Here is a 10,540-nt window from a genome sequence, read left to right as displayed (position 1 = left end):
AAAGAGCATGGGGAAGGAGAAGCAATGAAAAAATGATGACACAGTGATATTGGGAAGGTAAAATGTATAAGATTAGATAATTAACTGGTTATTGGACAGGAGAGAAGGTTGAAATTGTTTTTAGCTTTCTTGAGTTATTTAACAGAATGAAAAGAGAAGACATTAACACAGATATAAAATACAGGAAGAGGATCAAGCTGGGTGGGTTGGCAAATAAGAGCAGAATCAAATACAGCATTTTTTAAAATTGAGATGCCTTTGAAATATGCAAGTGAAATTGACAAGTAGGAGTTGGATATCTGAAGTTCAAAGGAGAGGTTGAGGCTGAAAGTATGAATCATCTACAAAGAGATGATGACTAAATCTATTGAAGGGAATTTGACTCTTTAATGAGGAAAAAAGAGAAACAGGCATAGGATAGATCAATGTTGAATGGCTGGGATTAAGAGAATGAGAAGACAGAGAAGAATCAGGCAGTGATGTGGACTGAAAATCATTATAAGTCAAGGGAAGACAGTATTTCAAAAGGGGGAAGTGATAAACATTGTTAAATCTTGCTAAGAGGCCAAAAGAAAATAGGGCCAAAAATATGTGTTGGATTTTAAGAGCATGAATGTTATTAATAGGTCATTAGAAACATTAGGCAAAACTATTTTGGCCAAGTATTATAACAGAGCCATATTAAAATGGTTTGAGAAATCAGTGGGAGGTGAGAAAATTGAGATCATGGGTAAAAACCTTTTTCCAAATATTTTATGGTAAAGCAATAAGATGAGGTGCTAACTGGAGACCTCAGAATCAAGAGAGTTATTGTTTATATTTCAAGACCTTTGAATAGTGAAATATTCAGTTGCAAGATAATTGTTGACTATAAAAAGAAAGAGAAGGAATAATTACTTGTAAATTCCCACCAAATGCCAACAAGAACAAGAACACAAGCAGACTAGAAGGGATTAGTCTTAGAGAAGTAGCAGCTTCTCTGAAGCTAAAGGTGGAAAAAGTGAGTCCAGATCTTTGGTCCTGGAAAGACAGGGAAATTGCCCTCATATGGTTTCTATTTTTCTTGGAAAATTGGGAAACAGAATCATTGGCCGAGAGTGGGGATAAGAAAAACTGGAGGTTAAGAAAAGTGCTGAGAAATTTTAGAGTGATAGATTTTAAAACAGAACAAATAAACAAACAAAAAAAAACAAATAAAACATAAAAATCAAGAAGGCAACCTAAACTAAAGAAAACAATAATACAAGATAAAAAAATAACATAAAAGGATCAGAAGCTTTGTTATACAGAACCTGTAGTGAAACCAGTGTGTTCTGTTAGGATGTATTTCCTAGGAATATGTAAATGTGCAAAGAGACAGAGCCAGAGAGAGAGAAAGAATTCTTCCGGGTTTAGAATTTTGTAAAACAGAAACACTGGCAAAATGGAAGTGAGTTTAGGGTATAAGCAAAAGTGTTTAAAAACAGTTGACCAGCGGGACCAGCAGTTAGCGTAATGGCTATGTCACTGGACTCCCACGTAGTTGACCACAGTTCGTGTCCTGGACCGGGTGGCTTAAAACTCACGCCAGGCATGTGTGCGTGCATGCCCAAGATCCTGAGAGGAGAATGGAGGAGAAGGGATTGCAGCGTGGCCATCCCCCCTGGGGGGTGATTTCTTGCTTTCTGTCTCTCTGTCGCTCTCTGTCTGTCTGGCCAGCGCACGCGCCCTATAGCGAAAACCTCTCCAAAAAAAAAAAAAAGTTGACCAGCAATGATGTCAGCAAGATAGTAGAGTAGGAACTCTGCAGCTCTACTCCCTGCCACAGAAATCCAAGCGTATATCCACAGACAGAAATACCCTTGTGAATATCCTAGCACATGGGAGTGACTCTGAGACACCCTTTAAACTGCAGAACTGAGAAAAGTTGAAGAAATGGGGCAAGTGAGCAGTTTCACTTGGCCTGTTTTGCCCCTCCCTCAAGCTAGCATAGTGATGCAGCCCAAAGAGTCCTGTGAGACCTATGGTTTTTATAGGGATGCAAAAAATGCAGGCAGACATTTAGCATCCCTGCCATCCCAGGATCCTTCACAGGAGGCACTCTTGTCATACTCCATGAAAAACATGGATGCTGTTGGCAAAGTTAGACCACCTGGGATCAGTTTGAAATAAAGGCTAGGGCTAAGCTCAGAGTGACTAGCAAGCAGATCTTATCTATGGCTCTGCATTCCAGCCAGCAGAGATGCACCACAAGAGGCTAACCAATAACAACACTCAACAGCTTGGATCCTGGGCTGGTTTTCCTACCTTCAAGCCTCTCCAGGCTAGGAGGCAGGGACAAGTTGGCAGTACCCATGAAAAGAGTAACTGACGCTATTTGAATCTGGCCCCCCTTGCCAAACTAGGAGGCAAGAACAGGTCAGAAAATATGAGGGGACTTCAAAAAGTTAGTGAAAAATATTAATTAAAATGAGTTGATTTTGGTGCAATTTTTTAAAAAATTCATGCATAATTTTCCCATTATATGCATTTTCCATGAACTTTTTTTTCTTTTTTTTTTTCCATTAACTTTTTAAAAAACTCTGGTATCTGCTTATTAGGTCATCTGGTCTCTCCCAATCCTGACATCTGAATGGCTACTGTACCAGATTTCAATGGTCTGCTTAAGGCAACCTCATATCCACACATATCTCCAGAGCATGGCCTCTGGCCCAGCCTATCCAATGTTGTAGAATAGGCAATTCTAGAAACTTTGCCCACTCTTGGAGCCCAGAATGTGGCTCTGCCTAACTAAATACCACAAACTATAATGCCAGCTAGTCAGAGAAGACAATCTATAATGCTTCCTATTGAGAGGCAATTCCAGAGCCCAACCAGCATCTGCATTACTATAGTGTCCGGCCAGTGGTTTCATCAAACCATGGAACACAGCTAGCAGTTCTACTTTTCCAGAACACAGTTGAGAGCCCAGCTAAACTAGAGAGAACATGATAGCATGGTCTGCCTGTGCAATTCATTACCAAATGATCCAACCAGAATCCCAGGTTAGACTAAATAGTGAAGGTCTATAACTGCCAAAGAACACCTGCAAAGCCTGGAAGGGGACTGTTTCCTCAAATATGCAGACACCAATGCAAGGACAAAAGGATTATGAAAAATTAGAGAAATATAACACCACCAAAATAAGATAATAACGCCCCAATAGTAGAACCTCAAGAAGTTAAGATCTATGAAATGACTGACAAAGAATTCAAAATATTCTTCAAAATGTTTAGGGTACTACAAGAAATTATCAATAGGAAATTTAAGTGAAGAGAGCATATGGACATTATGAGACATCATCAAGAGAATTAAGATACACATAATAGAGGTTATGAAGGAGAGGAGAGAGAAAAAGACCTAGAAATCATATTTACAGAAATAATGGCTAAAGTTTTTCCCAAATGTGAGTTAAGACATCCAGGAACAGGAGGCTCCAATTAAACAGAGTTCAGCCCAAAGAGGAGTTTGACAAGAAACATCATAATCAAATTATCAAAAAACAAAGATGAAAAAATACTGAAAGCACAAAAAATTATAAACAGGGAACATTCAACAGGGTTCTAAAAAACTATCAGAAGATTTCTTGGCAGCAACCCTGCAGACAAGGAGAGAATAGAATGGTTTATTCAAAGTAATGAATGGGGCAGGTGGGGGGGTGGGGGCATCCTCCTAAGAACATTTTACTGAGCAAAGCTATCCTTCAGAAATAAGGGAACACTAAAAACTTTCCCAAGCAAAAGCTAAGGGAATTTGTCACCACTAGGCTTGATACAAAATTGGTAACTGAAATTATTCAAACTCAACTGAAAGGCTGCTGACAAATACCATAAGACACAGCAAAATAAAAAACAACCAACAGTATAATAATACATAGTCATATTCATACAACTCTAATACTGTAAGATTAGTGTGTAAAACAATTGTATCATATTCATACAACTCTAATACTGTAAAACAGATCCAACTATTTGGTGCCTACAAGAGATTCACTTTACTATTGGGTTATCAGAGAAGTCATGACATATTTTTCTGTTTTTCAAATGTAATTTATTTATATAAAGAACAATCAGTGATATATTGCTCATTTTGTTCAATAACTTTTTGCCATCTTTCAGAGAGCTTCATAGAAGGACCTGTCTGTATCGGCAAAAACATGAACAAGATACTGATTTTCAGCATCATCTGTTATACCATGCAATGAGTTTTGAATAGAGCGGAACAAGTAAAAGTTTGACAGCAAAAGGTCAGGTAAGTAGAGTGGGTGTGGCGACACATCCCATCCAAACTCTAGTAATTTTTGATAGATGCTCAGAATTGTGTGTGGTCTCACATTGTTATGGAATACAACTCCTTTAAAGTATGGTGGGTGTGGCGACACATCCCATCCAAACTCTAGTAATTTTTGATAGATGCTCAGAATTGTGTGTGGTCTCACATTGTTATGGAATACAACTCCTTTAAAGTATGGTGGGTGTGGCGACACATCCCATCCAAACTCTAGTAATTTTTGATAGATGCTCAGAATTGTGTATGGTCTCACGTTGTCATGGAATACAACTCCTTTAGGATTAACAAGCTCCGAACATTTCTGGATGCTAGATTCATTCAAATTGTCCTTGGTAGGAGCTCGAAAAACACAATACCTTTAGAATCCTACCGCACTGAAAACACAACCTTCCTCTGATGAATGAATCCTTTCTATGTCATATGAGTCAAATCATTACAACACGACCAAGACCATTTGCACACCACATTGTTGTAAACTATGTACTTCCATCACCAGTTATCAGTCATATCAAAAGAGGATCATTTTCCCCACATTTAATGAGCATTTCACAGATGTTTATACAAGTTATCAAATGAACTTGAGTTCATGAAAAAAAAAAAACAAATATCAAGCTTGCTTACATATCTCAGCTCTTTAAACTGGTTGTTAAAACTTAAATGATGGATGTTCAATGTTTCTGAAATCTCTCATGTCATGTAACGTGGGTTTGACTAAATCAATGCTTTTATTTTGTTTTCATGGACCTCAGTGAGCCTCCCTGACTGAGAACCATCGTTGAGGTCAAAATCACCAGCACAAAATTTCGAGAACCATTGTTGATACTGATGTTTTTGTAAAGCATTGAACCATGAACTTTATGAAATTTTTCATAAGCATGACCTGAGTTCTTCCCTTTACAGAAGTAAAACAGCAAAGTATGGCAAAAGTGCACAGTTTGGTCTTCCATTTTCAACTTGTTATAAAATCTCTAAAACTCAACCAAATCACTTAATTATTTTTAGAATGAAGCTAGAACTGTCAGCTGTCAAATGACATAGCAATAACATAGATGCAAATTACTCTAGTACTTTCAAAAATGAACTAGCTCCATCTGTTGCATAAATGTGTCATGACTTTTCCAACAACCCAGTTGTAAGGACACATAAAATGAAAGTTAAAAGATGGAAGAAGGTATCTCACATAAATTAAAACCAAGACAGCAGAAATAGCTATACTTAGACAAAACAGACTTTAAGATAAAACTATAAAAAAGAAAAAAAGAAGGCCATGATATAATAATAAGAGGGTTGATTGATCAAGAGAACATATCAAGTGGTGCTGGGAAAACTGGTTAGCCACATAAAAAAATGAAATTGGGTTTTTATTTTATACCATGTTTTGTTAACAATGTATTCAAGAAAGAAGGAGTAGTTGAAAAGCAGGGGGAAAGGGTGCACATAGTAGTCACAGGGGAAGATGAAAATTGATGTGAAGATGAAGCAGTGTTTTTGTTGTTGTTCTTGTTTGTTTGTTTTTCTGTGGGGGATGGCCACACTGCAATCCCTTCTCCATTCTCCTCCTGGATCTTGGGTGTGCATGCACATGCATCCTATGTAAGTTTTAAGCCACAAGGTCCAGGACTCAAACCACAGTCAGCCATGTGGGAGTCCAGTGACGTAACCACTACATCATCTGTTGGCCGAGATGGAGCGGTTTTTAGGAGAAGGCCCAAGGTATGATCCCAAGGATAAGATCTGTGGTGGCTAAGGAGAATCGGTGGAATTGAAGAGGTATAGGGATTAAGAATCAAGCCTTTAAACAGGTTGATGTTAATAAAGCATAGTTTGGGATGGAGAGGAAATCTGTTTCAGGTGTGAACACCATTAATGGGGTGGGGTGGGGGGAGCAGGACAGAAGGGTAAGAGTGAGGAGAGGGTGGGGGGTGTGGGATGAAAGCAACGTGGACAAGAGGTGGTGATTGAGATGAATGACATATCTACAGAAGAAAGGTTTCTCTGTCTTTGATTTTTTTTTCAATTTTGTTTAAGAAAATAACAATAGGGCATATAGAAAATTCATGTGAACCAGAGATAGCAACAGTCTTTAATTTACTAATTTATAAAATAGGGGTAATTATAGCACTGCTTTTATCTCATTATATTAAATGAAATAATGTATAAAAAGTTCTTACTTTTTGGCTGTCATATATTTACCACTTACTACAATAACTTTTATTGTTACGAGCATTAAATAAACTTAAATATTGGTGAAATAGATACCATTTTTTCTCCCAGGTGAAATATATGCCAAACAGAAATAGCTAATGAAAACTTTCCTTTTGAAGTTTTGACCTTGACTTTGGACTTACCTTACATGCATCTATTTTTCCTTCCATGAATCCAGCACATAACATTCCTGGAGTTATCAGACCATCATACACATCCTTCCTATTACAAACATCGGTGCTTATGGTTTCCACCCTGGCTTGGCGAAGTTTATTTTGTGTAGGTCCTATTGCACAAATGAAGAAACAATGTGTTCTTTAAACTGCATTTAAGACATGGAAGATACATAAATTGTAGATTCCTCGACATGAAATCACAGATTATTTTATTAACTTCAGTTATAAACTAGTTTTATTTTCTGTGTCATAAGTGTGCACATGCAAAGAACTGTAAATATACAAGCCCTAGCAGTATTCATATTTGTAGATCTTTTGAGGTTGTTGGAACCCTTAAAATTATGTGCAAAATAGTATGTATGTGTTCAGGTTGTTATCTCTTATCCAAAATGCTTGGGAAGATAAGTGTTTTGGGTTTCAGATTTTTCTGGCTTTTGAGATATTTACATAAACATAATCTTGGAACCCAAGTCACTTATGTTTCATATATACCTAGTGTGAAAACAATTTTATACAGTGTTTTCATATTGTAGTGTTTTGACTGCAAATCATCACCTGAGGCCAAGTGTTGAACTTTTAACTTATGGCATCATTTCAGCATTCAAAAAGTTTTAGACTGTAGATCATTTAAGAGTCTGTATTTTTTGGATTAGGAATGCTGTGTGTGTGAGTGTGTGTTGTGTGTGTGTGTGCATATGCACATATGAATAAGTGCTTTTTCTTTATGAGGAGGGGGGTTCCATAGTTTTTATTAGATTTTCAAAGTTAATCACACTGATCTTGTCCAAGTATCACACTTTCAATATAAGGAAACCAAGGCCCATGGAGGTTTATTGATTTTTTGAAAGCTATTAAAGCAGAAACCAAGACACAAGGCATAGATTTATTTGCCCTCCTCTGTTCTTTAGTGTGTGATTTAATGGAGTCTTGAAACATAGAAAACAAAATGAATGACCAATAGTGCCAGCCATCTGAAGAGGCCAAGGGGTTCTGGAGGAGATGAGAGTAAATAGAGAAAGGGCTATATAAGTTTAGGGCTTCTGGTTGAAGCTGTTGGTGCATCCCTAAGGCAGCAAGGAAGGAAGAGAGGACCAAAAGAAACTTATAAGAACCTCTCGCAAAACCATTTTGGATATGCATGGAGTATTTGGATAATTTTTTCATGTAGTAGAATTCGGTCTCCCTAAAAAGATATATGGATATATATATATACGTATATATATATATGTATATGTATATATATCTTCAGATGTCTCCACATCTGAAGAAATTAGGAGACAAATGCTAATATATATCTTCAGATGTGCTTGATAGAAACTAAAGTATTTATTTCTCACTTTAAAACATTCAATTAATCTCTCCCTTTTTTTTTTTTTTCCTTTTCTATTTTTGGAGAGGTTTTTGCTACAGGAGCGTGCACTCGCCAGAAAGACAGAGAGAGATATAGAGACAGGAAGCGAGAAATCAACCCCCCGGGGAGATGGCCATGCTGCAATCCCTTCTCCTCCTTTCTCCTCTCGGGATCTTGGGCACACATGCACACGTGCCCGGCGTGAGTTTAAGCCACCGGGTCCGGGACTCGGACCACTGTTGACCACGTGAGAGTCCAGCAACATAGCCATTATGCCAACTGCTGGTCCCTTCCAATTAATCTCTCTCTTTAGAGCAGTGTGGACTATTGGGTTATCAGGAAAATCATGATGTATTTTTCTTTGCAAAAATGAGTCATGACTTTCCCGACAACCTAATAGTACCTAGAAATCTTAAGTTCTGATCTTCAACTTACACACGTTTTAGATTTGCTATCTTTTTTTTGGGGGGGGGAGAGGTTTTCGCTATAGGGCGCATGTGCTCGCCAGACAGACAGAGAGAGACATAGAGACAGAAAGCGAGAAATCACCCCCCAAGGGGGATGGTCACGTCCCAATCCTTTCTTCTCCATTCTCCTTTCGGGATCTTGGGCATGCACGCACACGGCGTGAGTTTTAAGCCACCGGGTCTGGGACTCGAACTGCGGTGGACTACGTGGGAGTCCAGCGACATAGCCATTATGCCAACTGCTGGTTCCCGGATTTGCTATCTTCTAACATCCCCTTTAAGGGGAGAGATGGAGGAAGAACATGTAGATTCTATTAACCAAATGAAATTCTCAAAATGTTCACAGCCTGTTTTCATGTGTATGATCATCATAAACTTTCACTAAAATGAGAGATGGTTGAAATAAAGAAGAAACTTGTATGAAGATTGTGATTTAAAGTATGCACTGGCCTGAAGTATTTGCACGTAGGAAGGATCCAGTTTGTAATGAGTTACTCCTTCACACGTACTTGGTATTTCCTCCTTCTTATATCAAGTTCATTGTCTTCTGTATTAGAATCTACCTTTCTTTACCACTGCTCAAATTGTGAACTTGGCTAGGGATCTGGTTTCTTTCACTATCATCCCACAGCCCTCTGTTCTACCAAGCACCACACATATTGGAAGCATCACGTTACTTTTATGAAAAACCTAAGAGGATCTTTCTAAGATAGCTTGTTCGATCTCAAGATATGTTCATGCTGAGAAAAATTAGACTGAAACTACTCACCATCATCTACAATGGAGCCAAATCCTGTGACAAATACACTTGTTTTAGGTGGCAACTTTATATACGAATCTGGGAGGCACACTCTCTGGACTATATTTGAAAACTCAACTCTGGTAGTGAGCTGTGCCAAAGCAATGTCGTTCTCATTTGTGATCTTATGGTACTCCTCATGAAGGATAATTTTCCCTACTCTTCGCCGCACTGCAGGTGGTGTTATAGTTGTACCAAAAGTAGCAATCCATTGGCTTGAGTTTTTATTTCTGCAAAAAATGAAAGGGTATGATTTTTGATGCTTCACTTGATCTTTTAAGAAAAACTAAGATTGTATTTCTCCCCAACAATTGGGATTAGGCTTCTGAAAGAACCCGATGGTAAGAGAATTTGCAGGTAATGACTTCATGAGAAAGAGTTCCTATAATTCATACAATTAATTATATACAAGTAATTGATAAGTATTATTAATTCCAATTTTTAAATTCCTTACTTGTTAGGACCTCTCCAGGTTCTCTTTCTTCTCTAATTTCAATAAAGTGTGTAAAAATTAATTTTAATTAATTTTGGATAATGTCCATAGTAAGAGGCATTTTCCTGCTATAGCATATTCTCTCCATCTATTCTTATTTTATGATTCACTATGTTGGCTCTTGTTTACTGGGTTTTACTCTGGTCTTTGAGGTACAGTGCAATTTGTTTGCATTATAAACTCTCATGTGTACACAGGGCTGTTTCTCTGCCCTACACCCATACCCCTCCCTAATATTCTAGATCTAATTAGCTCTAACTCAAACTCATGCTCCCACTCCCTATGATCTGGCCTGATCAGTCCCTCTTATTAGATTTGTAGCTCTCCCTTCACACAAATCCTTTTCCTTCCCAGTGTTACATCACAAGCAAATCCTCTGTAGTCCCATCAATGCTTTACCTTCCTTTTCTTCAAAATCCAGGTTCCTCTTTTTTTTTTGGAGAGGTTTTTGCTACAGGGCACGTGAGCTTGCCAGACAGACAGACAGAGACAGAGAGACAGAAAGCGAGAAATCACCCCCCAGGGGAGAGATGGCCATGCCTCAATCCCTTCTCCTCCATTCTCTTCTCGGGATCTTGGGCATGCACGCACACGCGCCTGGCGTGAGTTTAAACCACCGGGTTTGGGACTCGAACTGCGGTCGACTACGTGGGAGTCCAGCGACATAGCCATTACACTAACTGCTGGTCCCCAGATTCCCCTTTTTATAATTTATCCCCATCAAGAATGATTTAACATATA

At 38.3% G+C, this 10,540-nt stretch overlaps 1 protein-coding gene across 1 annotated transcript in view; it reads right to left on the bottom strand.

Annotated features, from left to right (window-relative positions):
* The window catches only part of LOC102498334 (transmembrane serine protease 11F), a 56,765-nt gene that overhangs the window by 2,128 nt on the left and 44,097 nt on the right, over positions 1-10,540 (bottom strand). The window contains exons 8-9 of the mRNA XM_006165330.1: positions 9,277-9,536; positions 6,657-6,799 (exon numbers count right to left, since the gene is read on the bottom strand). Coding sequence (XP_006165392.1) covers positions 6,657-6,799; positions 9,277-9,536 — 403 coding nt within the window. The remainder of the gene's footprint in view (positions 1-6,656; positions 6,800-9,276; positions 9,537-10,540) is intronic.

This window comes from Tupaia chinensis, unplaced genomic scaffold (assembly GCF_000334495.1).
Source record: "Tupaia chinensis unplaced genomic scaffold, TupChi_1.0 Scaffold143894_1, whole genome shotgun sequence".
NCBI classification, from domain to species: Eukaryota; Metazoa; Chordata; class Mammalia; order Scandentia; family Tupaiidae; genus Tupaia; species Tupaia belangeri.
Note: the sequence above shows the minus strand (reverse complement) of the source record. Positions and strands in the feature narration are given on the sequence as shown.